The sequence below is a fragment of the Pezoporus occidentalis genome, unplaced genomic scaffold, assembly GCF_034315485.1.
Source record: "Pezoporus occidentalis ecotype Australia unplaced genomic scaffold, CSIRO_AGI_Poc_V1 ctg16, whole genome shotgun sequence".
NCBI lineage: Eukaryota > Metazoa > Chordata > Aves > Psittaciformes > Psittacidae > Pezoporus > Pezoporus occidentalis.
The window spans coordinates 1,779,566-1,801,572 of NW_026913425.1; the positions used below are offsets into that span (position 1 = coordinate 1,779,566).

The window sequence follows — 22,007 nt, forward strand, 5'->3', positions numbered from 1 at the left end:
TTTTTTTTTTTTGTTTTGTTTGTGTTTTGGTTTTTTTTTGTTTTTTTTTAAGCCCTGGAAATCGTTATTGCACAGTTAATTATTAACTGCTAATAATTTTCCTATTTTTCTCCTTTTGATAGCAAAATCAAGTGGTTTGTTACATGTTAAGGAACAAGGTGCCTCAAAATTTTACATAAATGTAAATAGGAAGCATGAGAAAAAATGGGTACTGTTTTTAATTTTCTATTCCACCCATGCTACATACACATTAAGTTTCATTTAGATTTGTTTTGTCGTTTGGTGACACTCAACTGTAACCCAGTCCTTGTTGCAGATCTGTAGAACAGGTTTCCTTACTTTAATTTTTTTAAAAGTAGATGTTTCCTGTGGAGTCTATAGGAACTTGTATGGCTAAAGAAGCACAGTATTTTGAAACTTACCTTGTATTTTGCTTTTTTGATAAGAATATTTATATACTAATTTTTAAACCCTGAAGGTGGGGGTTTTACAGTTTAAGTATACACAGTTTGAACCAAAGCAGTAAAAGCCACTGGTGCAGTATTTGTATATACCTTGACTTTTAAAACAGTGTTTAAATAAAAGCATTTACTTTAATAAAGTGCATACCGAAGGGCTTAGTTGGATAGCATATATACAATTATGCCAGTAATTTTGAATAGATCATAGGTATCTAGTGTAATCAGAACTTTTCTGTAGTTTTACAGTTTAGTGTTTGATGTTTGTGCCAGTTTAAATCCCTTTACATTTCAAATTTAATATGTACATATAATTGTAGTTATAATTGTTTAACTATTAAATCTTAATTTTTGAAGATTTGGGGTCATTTAGCGGTCTTAATTGTGGCCAATGTTGAATGAAACTTCCGTTTAATTCAGATTAGCTATTACTTAAACTTCTAGCATGACAGGGGCAGTATAACCTGGATGAAATAATGGAAAATTGATATTTTGGGAAAATATAGCTTGCTTACCTGATCAGTTGCAATTTTTTTCAATCTTAATAAATTTAAATCTTATTTATCAGAGTTTCGGGTAAACTGAGGTGAGCTAGAATGTGAGACAGTACCAGCTGAGTTTTTTCTGCCCTCCCCTCTTCCACCTCTGACTTCACTTGTAATGTGTGTTGAGTGGAGTCACAGTAGTTTAGTAGTATTTTTTTATTATTTTATTTTTACATCCAAAGTAGGTATCACCAGAGGAATTAAAAAAATAAAAGCTCAGACAACAAAAACAAACACAAATTTCAGTTAGCACGTACTTTGTTTTTTCTTTTCTTTTTGTTTTACTGGTTTGGTTATTTGCCATTTCTGGGGATTAAACTTTAAAAAATGTTCTTCTTTTCTGTATCTGATGTTCTGTGTGCTATTAGTGATGCAGCCAACACGAACGGTTGTCATGTGTAAAACAACTTTCGATCACCGCGAAAACACCGCCCTGGGAAAGCGTCCATGCTTGATATCGTTTGGTTCATGAACATTAAGTTTCCAGTACAGGTGACCCATAGCTCAAAGTGTTAAATAATTGTATACATTATTCAGTTTTAAAAATAATCATTAATGAGACTGCTAGTCTTTGAAGTTTTGCTCACTTTTGTTTTTCCTAGTAGAGGCAGGGTAAAAGGAAAAACTTAAGTTCTTATTTGTTTCTTTGTAAGGATCTGGTAGATAGATTCATTGTTATTTATTACATTTTTAAATACAAGGGTAGTTGTAAAATCATAGAAAGAGTAACATCTGTGTAGTGTTCCAACTCTGTGTAATGCTTTCATTTGCTTCTTCAGGTAAAATCCCAGATGAAGCCAAAGCCCTTTCCTTGTTGGCACCTGCTCCTACTATGACAAGTCTGATGCCTGGTGCAGGGTTGCTTCCTATACCTACACCAACTCCTTTGACTACAGTAAGCAAAATTCAGCTGCTGTTTGATTTCTGGTTTCCTTTGTACTCAGTAGCCTTTTCTGTGTTTAGAGAGCAAGAACTATTTGGTCCATGGATCTCTTGTTGTGTCATTTTTAATTTTTGTCTTTCCCTAGACCCATTAATTTGGTTCAATGGCAGTGCTTTCCACTTCCTAAAAATTTGTTAAAGCGTAGTTACATTGACACAGTTCTTAGGAGTATTAAAATGCTGCATTAGGGTGCTTTAATTGTTATCTGTACAACAGGGCTTTTGACTCTTTTGCCTCACCATGTTTTCAATACAAAGAGCATAGGAGCTACCTGGTGCTACTTCTGTTTAGTTCCACTTTGCCTCTGTAAGTCTTTCTTGACATCAGCAGGCTTCTGTGACCTATTCAGGGGAAAAATCAAGTTAAAATAGAGTAGTTTTCTCTTTTGTTGCATTAAAAAAAAAAAAGATAAAATTGGTGCCTAGTTGAGAATTTCTCATATTTATTAGAAAATTTGTTTGCTGGAAAGGCAGTTGCTTTTTGAGTGGAGAAAATAAAATTCAAACCAGGAGCTCAGCAGACCAGTTTAGTAGTGATTTTTAAGTGAAAGAGAACTGTATTGTCCTTGTTCTTTAGGAAGTGACTGTGTTTGTAGGAAAAGAATTTAGGCTTAATATCCTTCAGATTTCAACTGTAATTTATTTTGCCTTTCATGATGTGTTGGTTGAAAAAGTACCTTTATTTGTTCCTTTGATGGACTGATACCTATTACTGAAAAAATTGGTCTTAGGCACTGCAGATTGCCTATTTCCTGTGCTGAACAAGGGCTCAGCAGTTCCTTACCTACTTTTATACTTGTTGTGGGGGAAAAAAAAAAAAAGTAAAAAAAAAAAAATATGAGCAGTGTCTGGAGGTGTCTCAATCAAATTGATCGGCTGTTAGAAATTCAAGCCAATTTGTTTTCTGATTGATGCAGTACATTGCTGGCCAGACCTCTTTAATAAGATGTTAACTAATAGTGCACAGAAAATTGTAACTATAGGAAATTATTTATGCATTGATTTTTATTCTTTAAAAAAAGTGCTCAGCTGGGACCTTAAAGTATTGCCTGTATTCATTAGATTTATTTTTACAGAAATGCACAAGACAAGCATGTGTTACAAACAAGTGTTAATAAGTGAAGTATCTTCCACCAGTGCTTGGTTGCAAAGCATATTCAATTTTTGTGTTTTCCAGCTTGGTGTTTCACTTGGCACTTTGGGGGCTATACCAGCAGCAGCATTGGACCCTAACATTACGGCTCTGGGAGAAATACCACAGCCACCAATTATGGGGAATGTGGATCCATCCAAAATTGATGAAATCAGGAGAACAGTCTATGTTGGAAACTTGAATTCACAGGTAGCTGTTTTTTGTGTAATGGAAATAATAATGGAAAGTGTAGAATTGCAATTTATGAATTCTAATCTTACATGTTAAAAAGTTTTTGTTGATAACAGTAAGAATTAAAAAATAATAATTTTTTTGGTTACTAGTGGTATTTTGAATTTTGAATGCTCCTGTGCCGATCAGATCAAACTGTGGAGCATTCTGGCAGGACATGAAAGTCCTCTGTAGCTGAGTTGCAAAAGCATACTTACAATTTTGTGTGTTGATCAAATGTACAGCTGGGTTGTGTTAGCTGAGCAGTGCCTCTGAAGTCATGAGATCAACACTGTGCAATGGCTCAGCTATAGCAAGGTGGAATGGTGTGTCCTACTGGAAGTTGATAAATTAGCGTAAATACTGTTTAGCATAATTAGCATAAATACTATGCTAGTACTAGTTTCTATAACATGAAAGTTAGGTCTGTCAGAAACTTGGTGGTTGGTTTTAGTTTTTTTTTTAGCAGTTGATTGAATTAATTGAAAAACAATTGGCTTGTGACTGATGGCAGTGTAAGTATTTTATTTGGAGGTTTTTTTGACTGCTAAATTAGCTACTAGAGTGTGGAAGTACTACTGATTGGAATAAAATAAGCTGGAAGCTAGTAGGAAAGCATATAAAAGCTAAGTCTTGTGATATTGTTTGGACTTTAATTGATCAAAATTCACAATCAATATCTTGGACACAAGTGTGTAAGGAAGTTCCTTATCAGTTATTTCAGATCAGTTGCCTGAAAAGCACACAACCCTCTGCAAATGCTTTTTAAACCTAGATGTAGGACTTCAGAGCTTGTGGTTGCACTATTTTGACTTGTATATTCTTTAGATTAATGGAAGAAAAATACCAAATTCATGTTACCTGCATAGTGATAGTGAGATATCTTTCCAAAATCTGTAGCTCTTAGATGGCCTGATATACTGGATAAGTGGTTTTCATTGTATATTTCACTTCAGCTGAGCTCTTTGACTCTTTCTAGACTACAACAGCAGATCAGCTGCTTGAATTCTTTAAGCAAGTTGGAGAAGTCAAATTTGTGAGAATGGCAGGTGATGAGACACAACCAACAAGATTTGCTTTTGTGGAGTTTGCAGACCAAAATTCTGTACCTCGAGCTCTTGCCTTTAATGGAGTTATGTTTGGAGACAGGCCACTGAAGTAAGAAATTAATTGTCTGTATGACTGTTGAATGGGAGATTTCTTTCTTTGCTTCTACATTTATGATTTTGATGTACAGGAAACTGCTGTCATGAATATTTTTTTCAATATAAGGACCTATTAGCAAAATGGAACATTTTCATAAAGTCCAGTTTCAAAGTTTCTTTCAGAAGAATATAAATGGCATAAGTCTTTAGTACTAATTAAGATTTCTGTATGATGTATATGTAATTAGTAGGCCTTAACATAGAGATTTGATCTGAAATAGAGAAATAGATTCCTAGACTTCAAGTAGAAAATACTTTAACGCAGAAATATTGTTCTACATTTATTTAAACATGGTAAGATTTGAAAGCAATAAAAGACATTTCTGATTCTTAGAACAGAAAAGCTTGAGGACTCATCTGTATTTTTTATGAACTTTGAAGTTTTTAATTGTACTTGGAAGTTGAGGTGTTTTCTTAGTTGTTTTTTCATTTTCAAGTGTTTGAGATTTAAAGGTTTTACTTTTCCTAATTTAGAATAAATCACTCCAATAATGCAATAGTGAAGCCTCCTGAAATGACACCACAAGCTGCTGCCAAGGAACTGGAAGAAGTGATGAAGAGAGTCAGGGAAGCCCAGTCTTTTATATCTGCTGCTATTGAGCCAGGTAGATATATTATGCTCCTTACCTAGCAGACACATTTTGTGTGTACCTTGGCAAGTGCTTTAAGAGCATTTTCAAACATGGGGAAAAAGGTACTTGAAGGTGAACAATTAAGTGTTGGCAAAAATTAAAAATAATCAAAATTGTGTTAGTGCAACAAAGCAGTGGAATGAAGCTATTTCATTGTGTCTTATTTTCAGATACATGCTCACTGAATGTTTTAAAAAATTCAAAGTTAATTCTAAATTAATAAGTAATGTTTCTTTTTAAGTTCAAAGTGCTTACAAACTTGGAAAATATTTTACATTTTGTTTTGTACTCCTCTGACATCTTTTAAGAACATAGCTTCATGATCAGAGGGAGCTAGCAGGGTTCTGAAAGCAGGGACATTATGCTTTCCTTGTCTGCAGCGAGTTAATTTTGTCCCCGTGCTATGCTCTTTTGTGCTGGCTCAAGACTCTGTGCATCCTCATAGCAAATGACATCAGAGTAGGAATCTGGGGTAGAACTTAACATATTGTAAAGGACATTTTTCATCCAGATTGGTTTCTTAATCCCTGTTAATACTGAGATGCCAGGTCAGGAGGAAGGCATTAGTGGGTTGAGAGGTTAGACATTTCATTGCTGATTTATGCTGATGTAAACTGATTGCAGAACCACAGCATAAAAAAATTCTCAATTGTTAAACTTGCAGTTGAAATTGTCCTTTTTCATTAGCAATATTTTGCCATTCTTCTTGCCAACAAACCCAGACATTGTCTTAACGTAAGTTAGATACTCTGGAGTCTTGAGGTATTTTTTTTTGGGGGGGGGGGGTGGGGGTATGGTTGAGTATTATGGTGGTTTTTTTAGGGTTGGAAGAAAAGTGACTCTAATGTTTCCTCAATGTCAAGCAGATGAATAACAGTCTTTTAGCATATTAGCCAAAATCTGGGGAGGTCACAGTAAAGGTTTCTATTGACTTCCTCGTGCCTTTTGGATCAGACATTTCACTCTGTTCTCTCCATTTCTTTAAAACAGTGTTTGAGGAATAAAACTTCAATATTTATTATACAGAGGTTGAAAAATCCAAAAAAAAGTACAGGAAGTGCTAATTACTGTTTACATTTTATGCTTGTTTTCAAAATTGTGTCCTCTAAATTCTTCTCAGGTTATTTTTAAAAACGTGTTGTGATCTTGTGCATTGTGGCAGCAACATAAATCCCATTCCTATAGAACTAGCTGTTTATAATTATCTGGTTTATGTGTACTGCTGCAGGATGGCTGCACTCAACGAGTATATGCAATGACTTTCTTGGATGTTTCTGAAGGATATTTGCAAAGAAGGAAGATGTGCAAAGAGTAGGCCCCTTGCACTATATGTGGTACATTCCACTTGTGCCAGATTGTTAACTGGGATCTTTAAATGTTCTGAGCTTACACTGCAAAGTGGTTTTTTCCTCTCAGAGTCTGGAAAGAGCAGTGAAAGAAAAGGCGGCCGATCTCGTTCCCATTCTCGTTCAGAGTCCAGGTCTAGCTCAAAATCCCGATCTAGGAGGAAAAGATCACACTCAAAACACAGGTAAGTGTGGGTTTTATTTTGCACTAAGAGATTTGAAAAGTCATGGCAGTCGGGTAAAGTTCCCGATGACTGGAAAAAGGGAAATATAACCCCCATTTTCAAGAAGAGGAAAATGGATGACCCAGGGAACTACAGACCAGTCAGTCTCACCTCTGGGCCTGGCAAAATCTTGGAGCAGATTCTCCTGGAAGGCATGCTAAGGCACATGAAAAACAACAAGGTGGTTGGTGACAGCCAGCATGGCTTCACTAAGGGGAAATCCTGCCTGATCAATTTGGTGGCTTTCTGTGATGGGGCTGTGGGATTGTGGGACAGGGGTAGAGCAGTTGATGTCATCTACCTGGACTTGTGCAAAGTGTTCAACACTGTCCCACATGACATCCTTGTCTCTAACTTGGAGAGACATCAATTTGATAGGTGGACCACTTGGTGGATAAAGAACTGGCTGGATGGCCACACACAAAGAATTGTGGTCAATGGCTCAATGTCCAGCTGGAGACCGGTAACGAGTGGTGTCCCTCAGGGATCGGTGTTGGGACCAGTCTTGTTCGACATCTTTGTCGCTGACATGGACAGTGGGATTGAGTGCGCCTTCAGCAAGTTTGCCGATGACACCAAGCTGTGTGGTTCGGTTGATACGCTGGAGGGAAGGAATGCCATCCAGAGGGACCTTGACACACTTGTGAGGTGGGCTGATGCCAACCTCATGAAGTTTAACCATGCCAAGGGCAAGGTCCTACACCTGGGTCAGAGCAATCCCAGGCACAGCTACAGGTTGGGTGAAGAAGAGATTCAGAGCAGCCGTGCGGAGAAGAACTTGGGGGTGTTGATCGATGAGAAACTTAACATGAGCTGGCTGCAGTGTGCGCTCACAACCCAGAAAGCCAGCTGTGTCCTGGGCTGCATCAAAAGGAGCTTGACAGCAGGTTGAAGGAGGTGATCCTGCCCCTCTACTCTTTCTCTCGTGAGACTTCACTTGGAGTATTGTGTGCAGTTCTGGTGTCCTCAGCATAAAAAGGATATGGAACTGTTGGAACAAGTCCAGAGGAAGGCCACGAGGATGATCAGGGGACTGGAGCACCTCTCATAAGAGGATAGGCTGAGAAAGTTGGGGCTGTTGAGCCTGGAGAAGAGAAGGCTGGGTGGAGACCTCATAGCAGCCTTGCAGTATCTGAAGGGAAGCTATAGAGATGCTGGGGAGGGACTCTTCGTCAGGAGCTGTAGTGAATAGGACAAGGGGTAATGGGTTTGAACTTAAACAGGGGAAGTTTAGATTGGATATAAGGAGGAAGTTCTGTACTATGGGGGTGGTGAGGCACTGGAATGTGTTCCCCAAGGAAGTTGTGAATGCTCCATCCCTGGTGGTGGTCAACGCCAGGTTGGACAGAGCCTTGGGTGAGATGGTTTCGTGTGAGGTGTCCCTGCCCATGGCAGAGGGGTTGTGATTCTATACTGAAGGTTTTTGAGGTGGTGATGGTTACTGATACTTCTTACTGAGTTATAAGACAAGTACCCTTGCAGAAATTACTAACTTACACTGTACAGATCAGAGTAACCAGGAGCTTTGTCTCTGAACAGATACTCTTTCTCTCCAAATTCTAAATGTTTTCAGGATTGCTTTCAGTTAAAACATACTAAAAGGCATTTTCTGTGTCGCGTAACAATTTCTGTGGTTTCATGGTACATTTTGTGAGAGGTAGCATCATGTTACCGTCTTGTGACCTGTATTTTAAAAGAAAATAGTAAAATTATTTTGCATATTGTGCATTTAGTTTACTGTTAATAGCCTGTCATAGTTTAAGCCCAGCTGGTAACTCAGAACCACACAGCCACTTGCTCACTCCCCGCTTTTCCTCCTCCCGCTCCCGCAGGGATGGGGAGGAGAACTGAAAAAATGTAACTCCCACAGGTTGAGATGAGAACAGTCTGGTATCTAAGGTATAACACGAAACTAATACTGCTACCAGCCATAATAATAATGATAAGGGAAGAGCAAGGGAAGAGAACACAACCACTCACCACCCGCCAACCAGTATCCAGCCCAACCTGAGCAGCAGTCTAGCCCTTCCAGGTAGTTCTCCCCAGTTTATATACTGGGCATGACGTGCTGTGGTATGGAATACCCCTTTGTCTAGTGTGGGTCAGGTGTCCTGTCTCTGCTTCCTCCAGGCTTCTCCTCCTCCCTGGCAGAGCGTAAGACTCAGAAAGGCCTTGGTCAGAGTAAACATTACTTAGCAACAACTAAAACTGTTGGTTTTATTAGCGTTGTTCCCAGGCTGAAAGTCAAAAACACAGCACTGCACCAGCTACACCCTGAGCAGATAGGCTGGCTAATTTTTCTAGTAGAAATGTCCCAATGTCCTGAACTTCTAAATACTGATTTAGTGAATGCAGTATTTTTACTTACTGTACTGTAATGTAAAACTATGGCTTTTTAAAGCATAAGAAAAAGGCTTTACAGGTAACTTTTCATTCTTCAGTTTTGTTTGCTTTGCTAAATTCGTTCAGTTCCAAAACAGGCTTTGGAATGTGGGAGGAAATAAAATTCCTAGATTATCATTAAGACTTGGTTTGTTTTTTTTTTTAAATGATTTATCACTGTTACAGTGTATTTTGAAAATACGCTGAAAAAAAGGACAGTCTGATACACTGAGGCTACTTAATCACTAAGAGTAAACTATCTTCACAGATTTACTGTTTTATAAAATACTTTTAATCCCTATGATATAAAATTGATTCACGGTCTTATTTTGGCTCAATCATAATTAATTTGCCGTGTTGTTAGTTTGTGCTGATAAGGGAAGCAAAGCCGTAGGTAAAAAAGATGGTTGCTTCTCCTCTTGGCTTATATGTCTCTGTGTCTTGAGCTCCAGAAGACAGGTTGAACTGGTATTTTTTGTACCTTCATGTTCTTCAGGACTTACTGGCATTTCTGTCTTTGGTAAGGTAAACATAGCACCATAACCTCTCAGGCAAAGTGTCTAATGATGTGGGGTTTTGAAACTTTATGTTTAAATCCAGCTTTTTATTTTGCTTTCCTAGGGAGTATGATCTTCATAAAAAAGGGAATATTTTGGAAAAAAAATACAGTACTTAAAAAGTCTTAATTTCTTCATCAAATCTGTGACTACGTATATCAGAAGACTTTAATTGAATTTTTGTCAGTATCTGCACGTTATTTGCCTTACGTATTTATCATTTAGTAAATGCTCATTCCTTCAGAATTCTTATAATGGAAATCCATGCTAACAAAGCTTTTCAACTGAAAAAATAACATGACTAAATGCCTGAATCACAGATAGTGTTTGTTCTTGAGGTTTGGGTTTTTTTTTTGGTTGGTTAGTTTGGTTTTTTTTAAAGTTAATTTAAATAGAAATTCTGGAGACCAAGGCAAAAAGAGACTAGTTAAAGTCATCTTTCTTGAGTGACCAAGACTGCAGTAAGTTACTAGGCCTGGAAAAGAAACAAAATCTAACTAATTTTTTTTTTTCAAGCTGCTAGCAATTGTCTGCAGTAGATTTTATGCACTGTAATTCTGTAATTTACTAAGGACAGATACTCTAATATGATATGAATTAATATTTTCCAGAATGTTCATAGAGGTTATTAGGAAACATGGGTATTACCTAAATGGTGCACTTGTTTCAAAGGAGGGCTTTTGCAGCTGGTGAATCATAACGCATAAGCAAAAATATATACACAGTATATTACTGAGGTGTAACTCTTCTATAGTTTTATGTAGCGAGGCAAGATTTATGGGTTTTCCCTTTGTTGATTGACCTAATTTCTATGAAGTTTCAATTTTAAACTATTTTTCTTCTGGCATTGTTAATATAGATCTGGCAACAGATCAGTCTCAAGACACAAGGACAGACGCAGATCCAGAAGTCCTGTGAAAAAACGTTCTAGATCTAGGGAAAGGCGGAAATCAAGAAGTCGCTCTCGTTCTCGGTGAGTTCCATTCCTATGAAATGATACTGTTGCTCTCAGTACACAGTATAGAGTACTTGAAAAAAATCTAGGAGACCTTTCAGGTGATGGTAAAGGGTGGAATCTCTTAAATACTTTAGCCTCTCCGTAGGCTTTATCTGTGGGACAAAATAATAACAAATTTTAATGCAGCGTGTACTGGTTTTAGCTGGGATAAAGTTGATTTTCTTCATAGTAGCTCATATGATGCCTGTGGAGGTTAAACTACCATACTAAGGTACCTAATCTTTGATAATCTAGTCTACAATTACAGTAATGTACAAACTGACTGAAAACAGCTAGCTTTAATTGCCAGACTTTAACCAATAGATTGAGAATTTTCAGTAGCATGTGCAGCCCACAGAAAAGTGGAGGATGATTGTTCAGTCTTTATCTGTTGAGAAGATTGGATTCAGGATGAACTTGATATCACATTCTGAGAACATGTATAAATTTTTTGTGCACAAGCCTTTATTGTTGCCTTTGGCTATCCTATTAGCCATATGGTGCTGTGGACACGAAATCATGTGTCTGTTACAGTATATTTGCATTTCAGGATCTAATAGATCGGTATTTTAGCTAGTCTGTTCATTTTTAAGTCTGGTAGGCTAATTATTGAACTGAGAAATTCCAACAAGATAACATAATTTTCTGAGGGATGAAGTGGTTAATATTCACAAAACAAATGTCCCTATGAAAGTAGCTTCATGAATAGAAGTCTTGGTACTTTTCTTTCTGTTTCATCTCTGTAATTCCCCTGATTGATTTAAAGGGAGCTTCATGCTTAGGTTGTGCAGTGGCCTCATATGTTTTGAGGGAAGAAGTTTTGTGGAAAAGAGAATTGCAGATCTTTGGACATTAGTGGAAACAGGAATAAGTTACCTAACTAGCTGGGCCTTATTGGTGTATCTTTTGATTCTCTGATGCTCTTTGGAGCTTTTTGAGATACCTGCTTACTGGAAGGGGGAAGTTCAATAAAATCTCTGTGATACATTATGTAAAAGGCACTCCTTGGCTAATTGTGAGACTGCTACTGCAGCAGTTGTGTGTTGTTTCGTCTTCAAGATCTTACATTCTTTTTCTGAGACTTCTAGGGAAGCAAAATTGTCAGGTCACAGAGCATACAACAGCCTACTATTTTATTAGCAGTTTTGAGGAAGAGACAGCTAAGCACTCCTTTTCTTGAAGAAAGGTAGGAGCTCTGCTTAGGACCTTTTGTGTGTGGAGGAGTCTCTTTACCAAACTTTAAAAATCCTAGAATAGGTACCAGTACCAGTAGACACACCAACTTCTGTCAGTCCAGTTCTCTTGGACATGCAAAGGCCTGCTAATCAACTTCACTTCTTGTGCTTTCTCTCTCTGAAAAATTGTTCATTTTCATCTGTCTGAGGGGCAGGTCTAGGAGTCATGAATCTGTGCTAAAAAAGAAAAAGATGGAGTATTGCACTTCCAAATAATGCTATACAGAAATGCAGTCTTGCAGCCAAAGCTCTGAGCTAATCAGTTTTTGTTTGCCTGGATGACAAGAATATCAGTTGTAATTTTCCTCGCTTTTCTTTTTATGAACATGCATCATACTGCCTGTCCCAAAGAAGCTGACTTTTTCTTTTGTTCTTGCTTCTGGTTTTCGTATATTACTGTATTAACAATTTTTCAACAACTTCTGAATTCCTAGTGACATTACAGATGACTGAATTGTCTTGAGTTTTGACCTTACATTTGCTTTTCAAGGGAATTCGTTTGGTGAAATTCTATTCCTGTTAGTTTATTTCTGTGTATTAATTGGTGTTGGATTTCTAAGCAGTTCCAGGATATCTGTGTGAGAGAACACTGTAGAATAAAGACTTATGTCAATCAGCTGTCATTAATCATGTGGGGCTTGTTAATCTGCAATCCGTTTTGTGTGGACACACTTTTAGTAAAGAGTGGATTTACAGACTTTAGAGTTTGTCTCCTGACAAAATGCAGAAAGTTTATGTATGTATAACGTAACTGTGAGGTGAAGAGACATGTTCTCTCCAGGTGTAGTAACATTGCTCTGAAGATCACAGTTCGAGTTGATTTTGGCCTCCCCTTCTCCAATTTGGTTTCCAAATTTTTTTTAGCTATATAACATTTCCCTCACACTGAACAGGGCTGGAAATGTAGAATACTGAATTATTTTCAACAGAGACTCATACCTTATCTTGAGCAGTTAATGTACACTAAAGAGTTGTAGTTTTAATTGGAAGTTTAAGGATGAATTAATGTATTTGTGTTTGGCTTTTCACAGGGACAAGAAAAGAGACAAAGAAAAGGTCAAGGAAAAAGAAAAAGTCAAAGAGAGAGACAGAGACAAGGAGAAAGACCGAGACAAAGATAGAGAACGTGATAAAGAGAGAAACAGGGAGAGAGAGAAAGAGAGAAACAAAGATCGGGAGCGAGTCAGAGACAAGGATAAGGACAGGGACAAGGATAAGGAGAAAGATAAGGAGAAGGAAAAAGACAGGGAAGAGGTAGACCAGGACAAGGAAAAGGAAGATACTGAGAAAGAAGGAGAGAAGGACAGAGAGAAGATTAAGGACAAGGAGGGAGATAAGGACAAAGAGAGGGACAGAGAGAAAGAAAAAGATGGGGATAAGGAGAAAGAGCGAGAAAAAGAGAGAGATGATAAAAAGAAGAAAGAGAAGAGATCCAGAACACCCCCAAGAAGCTATAGTTCCTCAAGAAGATCTCGTAGCTCGAGCAGGTTTGTTTAGAATTTTTTTTCATGCCTTTCTTGACTTGTCAGTTCAATAAGGCACCATCCTAGTTTTCATATATTAGTATCACCGTGTCTTTTACTAATGTAATTTGTATTATTGTTTTGTAGATCTTCCTGTAAAGTAAAATATATGGCAAAGAGCTCTGTATGATGCTTGGTAGAGCATAGTTTCTTGTTGGGCTGCTGGTGCTTGCCTTTCATACAACCATTTAGTATTGTCCTTGAGGACAGTAAGTAGAATGATTCTTGTGGCATTTCTCTGCATTGAAGCCACCCAAAAGTTCTGATAAAGCAAAATCACACATAGTCTTTGTCCTGATAAAAATCTGAGTCACTGTTATGTAGTTCCTTGGTTTCTTACATACTGTACAGTGTTGATCCGTACAGCTTGTGAACAGTTAGGTATTTGTCACTCTTCAGTTGGATGGCTGAACCAGCAGGAAGCGAGCATATCACTTGGCTGGCTAGCCATTTGGAATATTGGTATGTCACTTGGAAGATAAGCATGCGTTGTTTTGCTGGTAGATGGCCAGATACAAGTGAAAAGTAGCATTCCTTAATGATGCTAATAGCCAACATGAAAACAGTGTAGCTGTTGTTTTTGCCTCTGAAGGAGGCTGAGCTGAGTGGAAGTCTGGATAAATTCAGCAAAAGGAGACTGTGAGATTGATGATAAGCTCTGTAAGTGGATCAACTCATGCATAATCTAGAGTGTTGTGGCTGACTTAAGTTCAGAAGCATTGGTGGAAAAAGTGTCTGAATACCTCAGGTATTGGGAGTTCAATAATATCACACATCAAATTTAGATAAATTTTATTTGTTAACTTGAGAGAATGAAATGCTGGATGAAAAGTTACTTACATTACATACTATAATCATAACGGACAAAAGCAAAATTCCCCCAGTCCTCAAAATTCAGGAGTGCATGGCTCATGCAAAGCAGTCCATGTTGGTTTTTTGAGATTGATGGGCAAAATACTGTGCTGCCTTTGAGCATTTGCAGCTTCCTGTTTTGATGCATTTTTAACATTATTTCATGGGTTGAAGACCTACAGAGAAGAGAGGTATTTCTGCCAGCTTTGAAAACATGTCATTTTCTGTCTGTAAATCTCAGAAGTTTTCAGTTAGGTAAGTGTAGAAAAAAGATTTAAGATTTTGACAATATGTAGTGACAATATGTAGCTTATATAGAAACTTGGTGGAAGACATAGTTCTTAATGTCAAACAGCAAATGTATGTAGCTGGATGCTGCCAAAAATTGATACTCTAGTTTGCAACAATAATGCTTCATTTAAGAATCATGCTATTGAAGAGAGCAAAGGGTTCTAGTGAAAATTAGTGCATCTCTTCTAGTGGAATCACAGTGCAAAACTCTACTTTGATATGAAGGTTTTTTTGTTGTTTTGTTTTTTTTTAACAGAGATATTACTAAACAAGGTCAATGTTCTTTTGAATACAGAGGATGAGAGAAACACTTTTTTTTGACATGGATTTGTTATTCTTTCTTTGGACATAGTTATCCTTAGAGTATCAATACTGGAACCAATACTCTTGAACATCTTCATCAGTGGACAGTGCACCCTCAGCAAGTTTGCAGGCAATACAGAACTGGGGGGAGAGGTTGGTACGCCAGAGGAATGTGCTGCCATTCAGAGAAACATTGACAGGAAAAATGCACTGACACATCTCGGTTGGGGCAAAGAGAAGTCCAAATCCTGCACCTGGGCAGGCAAACTGTCACACCAGTACAGAATGGGGACTGACTGGAAGGCTGGCTGGTGGAAAAGGTCCTGGGGCTCCTGACTAGGTCAGCAGTATCCTCCTGTGCATTAGGCAGACTGCTGTGAGCAGGGCAAGGAAGGTTAATTCTTCCTCTCAGCACTGGTGAGGCCACATCTGAACCTTGCATCCAGTTCTGGGGTCCTCAGTATGAGAGACACAGATGTGCTAGAGTGAGTCCAGTGGAAGGCCACAAAACTGGTAAAGGACTTGGAACATCTGTCATAGAAGGAGAGACTGTGGGAACTGGGATTGTCTAGTCCGGAGAAGAGAAGGCTGAGAGGACATCTTACCAGTGCATATGAGTACCTGCTGGGAGAGTGTGAAGAAGACAGCCAGTGAGGGCCAGTGACAGGCTAAGAGGCAGTAGGCACATACTGACAGATTGGAAATAAAGAGACTTTCTTCCAGTGCTTGAATTATGTTGGTTTGGTTTGGTTTTGGTTTTGGTTTTGTTTTTTTTCCTAGGCAAACTGGACCCAGTTATGGTGAGAGATTGTAGTCTTTTTGGAGATAGTAAAAATCTGACTGGATGTGGCCCTGAGTAGCCTGCTCTAGTTGACCCTCTCTTTAGGTGGGTGTCAGAAAGGTTTGACTAGCTGGTCTCCAGAGGGCTCTTCCAACCTCAGTAATTCTGTTATTCTCTGAGAAGTAATTGTGAACAGGTTGGATTACAGAGTCCCAGTTAGCTTGCATTTGGGGTATCTGTTTACTGTGGTGATTGTTATTGCCTAGTTGAAATAGTAGTTGAAGTAGCATTTCAGCTGCCTAAGTTTAGCAGTGCAGCACGGAGATGGGATTGCTAATCCTTTACTGGATGAGTGTAAAATACTAGACAAATAGTCACCTTTTTGGAGAAGAAGTGAAGGTAGAGTTGGACATCCAGGACCTTCTGAGAGCTAGGTGGCAACTGACCTTGCTTTATTGACAGACCGCATGCAGGTAATAGAAACTAGATGACTGTTTGTGATTCCTAGCTGAAGGAAGTGGCACAGACCAGAGGAAGAGGAAGAACTGACTCCTTTTCTAACAAATATTTACAAGCTAGCAGAGAAGATAGTTATGGACTGTTAGTTCTGCTTATGACTAAGAGGCACAGAATCACTATTACAGTATTCAGACTTGTTTTTTCTTAAGTTTTGCTGTGTTAGTATTTCTTAACATTGTTAAGCAGGTGCGCACACATCTTTGTGTAGACAAATGTGATGGAGGTGAGAACGAATACCGTAAGACAGTTAAAGCTCTTTGACTTGAAATATGAAAAGCAGAAACTGAAAATTAGATTTCATGAATAAATGATTTCTGTTATGAACACAAATGCTAAGGCACTTAGGTACTTGCAGATATGTATGCTTTAGTTTATTTATCCCCACTTTATTTAGTGGGGATATACCCATTGTAGCCCAAGTGGGAGCGCTGTCAGTGTAATGCATCAGTTTTCAGTATCCTCATATTAAAACAGGTGCTGATAAATGTGAAGCTGTTAAAAATGTAATGTGTGTTAATTAGTGAGCTGATTAGTGATTTTATTATTTTCTCAATGATTCTGAGGCCAGTTTGTATTTTTGTTTACCAAAGATCAAGTCAAACTGGAAAAGCTTGCTGAACAGAATAGTTACGAATTTTTGTCCTGTGCAGCTTGAGGAGATCACGGTAGATGATATTGTCAATGTATCAATCCAGATAACGATACAAGGCATATCTTAATAAATCCTTTGTGATTTATTTAATAACTGTTGATTTCTTGGCCTTTCTAAATGTTGAAGATGTAAATACTCACACCTGGTGGTGTGAATTTTAAAAGCTGGTATGTGTAAGAATAGCATATCTTGAAGTTAATTTTTAACTTCCCTGTTTTTCTTTGATGGCTCTACACATCCTCTTTTCCTGCTTGAGGAAGAGGTGATAGGAAAAAATCACGTTACTTTGACAGAGGCAGGATCTACGTTTATGTTGAATGAAGTTTTACTGGATCAGGTTTTTGCTTTATTTTAACATATATCTTGGTATGTTTGCAACAAGTTATTTAATGTTATGTTCTATTCAAGGTTGGAGTCTATAATAACTTTGGCAAGCTCCATATGTCATACATCTGTAAACCAGTTGTTTAGTAAAATGCTATGAGCTCTTCAGTGCCTCACAGAATGGTAACATTATGTTTGCTGAGCAAGGACTGCTAGGAAAACAACAGATAATGACTTCTTGTTTTGATTTTGACAACATCTTGAGCTTCATTTTGCACAGTTTACTTCTAAACCAATAGGAATACTAGCACCTGTATTTAGGAATTAAATTTCAGTCAGGTTGAACTGAAATTACCGTGATCTTCAGGTTCTAATGTTACATGCTGAAGTTTGCATTGCTGAAATTAGGCCTTTTGTCTTAATGTGGCTCTTCATTCATTTTAATTCTTTTCCTGACTGAAGAAGCTCTTACTTAATACAGGATTAATGAATTAAGTGTGTTTCTGTTGCTGTCATGTGAGAATAAGCAAAAAACTAAAATCTGAAAGGTACAACCTTTTTTCCTCACGTCTGGCCTTCCCTTTCCCACCATCTGAAACATAAGATTTTTTTTTTCTTTCTACAGTTCACATATTGTTGCTAATAATAAAATGTTAAATTCAGGGATATTTACTTATTTTTTTTTGTCTCAGATTATTTTAAGGCCTTTTTTGTTTTAATCTGGTTCCTGATTTTATTATTTTTATTCTTATTTTTATTCTTTGATGATCTTGAATTTCTTGGTCCTGTAGAGGAAGGCGTAAAAGGAAGAGTAGAAGTCCCTCCAAGTCTCCTAAATCATCCAAAACAACAAAAAGAAAGTCTTCACGAACTCCTTCTCCAAGAAGGTAGGTTTCATGTAAACGTAAAGATTAATGAGCAGTAAAGAATCAAGAATTTTTAGTATTTTCATTGGTTAACTGCTGTTGCACTGACAATCTCAGACTCTTCCAGTTGGACAGTATGATGAATTTGAGCTTTGGTATGCTTTCACCTGGAGAGTTCCAGATCTGTCAACAATGCAGATTTGCTTCAAATCTGTAAAAGCTCTTCACTGGATACAGGTGGCCTTGGTTTTCTCTTTGCAAGTACCGTGCATACTGAGCACATGTATTCCTCAGCTCGTATCAGTCAAAAAATGCCCTTGTCTTTACAAAAAGGGGTTTTGTTAGTGTTTTGAGGTTTTTTGTGAAAACCCATAGATGGAAATTTAGTTTGCAGTTAAATGGCTTGAAGGTTGTTGCTGTTTGATCAAATTCTAATCTGAGTAAAAATTTTCTTAAACAGAAGCAAGAAAGAAAAAAAGAGAGAGAGAGATACAAATAACGAAAGAAGAGAAAGAGAACGCTCCACCTCCAAGAAAAAAAGTAGTAAAGAAAAAGAGGGAAAGGAGAAATCTGACAAACGCACCAGTACCTTGAAGGTAAACTATGTATAGATAGAATCATAGAATCATAGAATAGTTAGGGTTGGAAAAGACCATAGGATCATCGAGTTCCAGTAATAAGCAGAATGAAGAGGTGCTAGTGGAGCCAGTATTGAAATTTGCTTTTTTCTTTTTCTTTCTTTTCCTCCTCCCCTTTTTCTCCTGTTTTCCTTACCAAATTATTACCATTTCTATTTGGCTTTTGCCAGTGAAAACCTACAGTCGGTGTGTTAGTGGGCCAGTTTCATACGTCTCCATTTTTGAACTTTACTGGACATAGCAGCTTGTATGAATAGGTTATGGAATCACTTTTTGTTTGTTTCTTTTTCTTGCTCCGTATGTAAGGACCTGGCTGACTGCCTGTGTGTATGAGCAGGCAGGAACCAGACTGTGTAACTAAGGAGAGATGTTCAGGAACAGCTTGGCTGTCAAGCTGGAAAGATTACTTTTCCAATAAACTTTCACTGTTCACTTCAGCCTCTCCCTGGTTCCTTTGCCCTGGTGTGCATGTTGGACTCCGCAGGAGTAAAGTTGTAGAGCTGAGGAAGAGTGGTATGGGATTTTTCCTGCAAAATAGAAGATGGTGTGATTAAGGAAAGAAACATCTTCAGATTTTTTCAATCTTAGTATTTGAAAAGCAGCATGCCTTTAAGAGTAGTTTGTTGTACTCAGAATTATTCAACTGTTATAAACAGCTGATTTGGGTGACTCTGCCCACATGCTTAAGTAATTATCCACGAACTTTGTTAAAATGCATCAGGTATCTGCCAAAAACTATGAAAGAAAAAAGCTTAATCCTATTTTATTTAGGAAATCCGGAGAAATCTTCACTTCTGGAGCTGTTTCTAATAGATTCTGTGATGCTACTTTGTTCTTAATATTGATCGTAAAGACAGATTATGGCATTGATTTCTTGGATGACTAGTTGTTATGAGTCCCTAACTTCATACAATTGAAAAAGAAGCTGACACCTCTACTATAAAAATTGCCAAGACAAGATAGGCGTGTAAAAATTGAGCCAAAAATAACAAAAGGTGACTGGAAGTCATAAAAGTCATACCCTGTAATGCTAAGAATATGATTTTTTTTGTAAAATAATTCTGTTTTTGGTAGGACAAAGATCACACTAAAGAGGATCAGAATTCAGAAACTGACAAGGAAGTAGACAGCAGAGATACAGAAAGGACAGATGAAGTCAAACTACAACAGAATGGGAACTGTCAACCAAATGAAGAAAACCTCTCAATTAAAATGGAAGAGGTTTAAAGCAAAGAGTGGGCATCCGATTCAACTAAGAAATGAAATCCAAAGCTTTTTATTTCTCAGAATGAGGAAGAAAATAAAGCAATCAACCTGATCGTGTTGATAGTACTAGTAGCTCTTTCAATTCTTGGGATAGCTTTGTTGTCTTCTTGCTGTAAAGCAAGAGAGCACGGACCAGTAGTTATAACATGAAAAGGCAAATGCCATCAAAACTGTTCATCTCTGAAAATCCATGTATTCTCATGATGGCTGTACTTACTTGTGAAATGATTTATGTTAAGTTTTGCCATAAGCTGTTACATAAGTAGAAACTGAAAGATGTAAACCTGTACTACCCAAAAGAAGCTGAAGATATGCATTGAAGTTTGTTTAAAATTCTGCTTGTTGATGATTTTGTGGTGTTTTACCTTGTGGGTTAAAAAAATCCACAAAAACTTCAGTGTGTACTGTTTGATGTGCTTGGAAATGGTGCATAAATATACGCACTTTTTTCTGTTGTAAATGATCCCAACAGAAAGGGGTTTTAAACATAAACACAGTTTTACAGGTCTTTTGTTAAATACCTACTGACCAGTATGTTTTTAAGTTGCTTACTGGTTGAGATTCTTGGGGTTTATTATTTGAAAGAATTTCTTACTAATATCCATAAAGTTAATATTTCTTTTAAAGTATTTGAACAATGCATGTTACTTTTCTGTTCGTAAAAGGGACACTGTTATGTTATAGATAATAGATCAGATTACTGAGTTATTTTGGGGTTGTTTTGTTGCTTTCTTTGTCCTTCCGGAAGTGAGCACTTCTGTATCATATTATCTGAATTACAGCTTTTGTTTTCAGCCGTACTGCAGTGTGTACAGCTGCAAATAGTACAGGTGCCATTATGAAAATAAAATTTTCTTATTTGTTTTAAAAAAAAAAGTGGGAGCACAAGCAGATGCTTTAGTGCCTTCTTAAAATGTGGTATTTTCTAGAAACGTATATGTGCTGTTACTTATTTTCAGCTAAATCTTACATGATCTCTATTGCTGTTTTGCCACCACTTTACTGTAGACAAGAATGCAAGTGATTTGTCAGAATGGTTGCTGTATTCACTTGTTAAAATGCTAAAGTTCCATTTTTCTTTTTTTTTTTTTGTTTAAGAACAGATTTATAGATAAAAGCAAAGATGCAGTTTGGGGACCACCACTGTACAAAAGTAGTAGCTGAAGTCAAAGCATTTTCTGATCACCTGCATCAAAGACAGCCCTTTATAGACATTTAATCTACATTTGGATGGCCTTAATTAATTAATAATGACCTGTCCCTCATCTTCTCTTATGTCTGCTGGGTGAAACAGAAGGAATTGCATGTAAAGAAGAGGGCAAAATAATTTGGGGAAAATTCTAATTACACAGGAGTTAACTGGTAGAGATATTTTTTTTTCTCATTCTTTGGGGAGAAAGCAAGTAAGAGAGAATGACAAAGGAAATATTTTTGTCAAGGTAAAATATGGCTTGTCTTCTCAGAGCTAACAATTGGTTACATGAGATTTCTTAAGAGTCATTCCTTTAAAATTTACTATTTTTAATACAACTTAATACAATCAAATGACTTAATTGCCTTACCTCTTAGGAAGAGTTATTGTTGAATACAGTACAGTTGAAAAAAAAATGCAGTAGCATATTAGCTGTTTGGTTTCAATTTGATTTTTTCAACATTGCATAGTGAATTCTTCCAAAAAGAAAAAAACCCACCCGGTATTATAGGGAGTGAAAAATTTGCCCAATTCCTAAGGCAATGAAACCCAGTTTGATTGTGAAGCTGCTTAATCACTCTTCATTCTCAGTAGGATTTAATGTTCTTGCCAGTGTGTACATTTAAGACTATAGAAAATGCTTTACCATGTAAAGTATAGACAGTCATTTTTGTGCTGTTGGCTGGTAAACAGCTTATTCTGATAAAAGAGTGACAAATCTGTATGCTTACAAGAAGACTATGAAGGATTGTGTCTTGCAACAACAGCTGTCTTATTTATGATGTGTAAGTAGCATAGAGCAAAGAGATTGTTTGTATACTTGTTATCTTTGGTACCATTTCACTAATAAAATCAAGTATTTTAGAGGGAAGTTTCTGCTAGTACATACTTATTAAAGGAATATTTTTAGTTGA

The 22,007-nt window shown here is 37.2% G+C and overlaps 1 protein-coding gene across 1 annotated transcript in view; it reads left to right on the forward strand.

Moving 5' to 3' along the window:
• Positions 1 to 22,007, forward strand: part of SREK1 (splicing regulatory glutamic acid and lysine rich protein 1) — a 36,006-nt gene extending 13,999 nt beyond the window's left edge. Inside the window, 10 exon segments of the mRNA XM_062612338.1 lie at positions 1,783 to 1,898; positions 3,123 to 3,287; positions 4,288 to 4,466; positions 4,988 to 5,118; positions 6,562 to 6,682; positions 10,514 to 10,627; positions 12,918 to 13,373; positions 17,923 to 18,018; positions 18,458 to 18,593; positions 19,710 to 22,007. Coding sequence (XP_062468322.1) covers positions 1,783 to 1,898; positions 3,123 to 3,287; positions 4,288 to 4,466; positions 4,988 to 5,118; positions 6,562 to 6,682; positions 10,514 to 10,627; positions 12,918 to 13,373; positions 17,923 to 18,018; positions 18,458 to 18,593; positions 19,710 to 19,862 — 1,667 coding nt within the window. The 3' untranslated portion in view covers positions 19,863 to 22,007.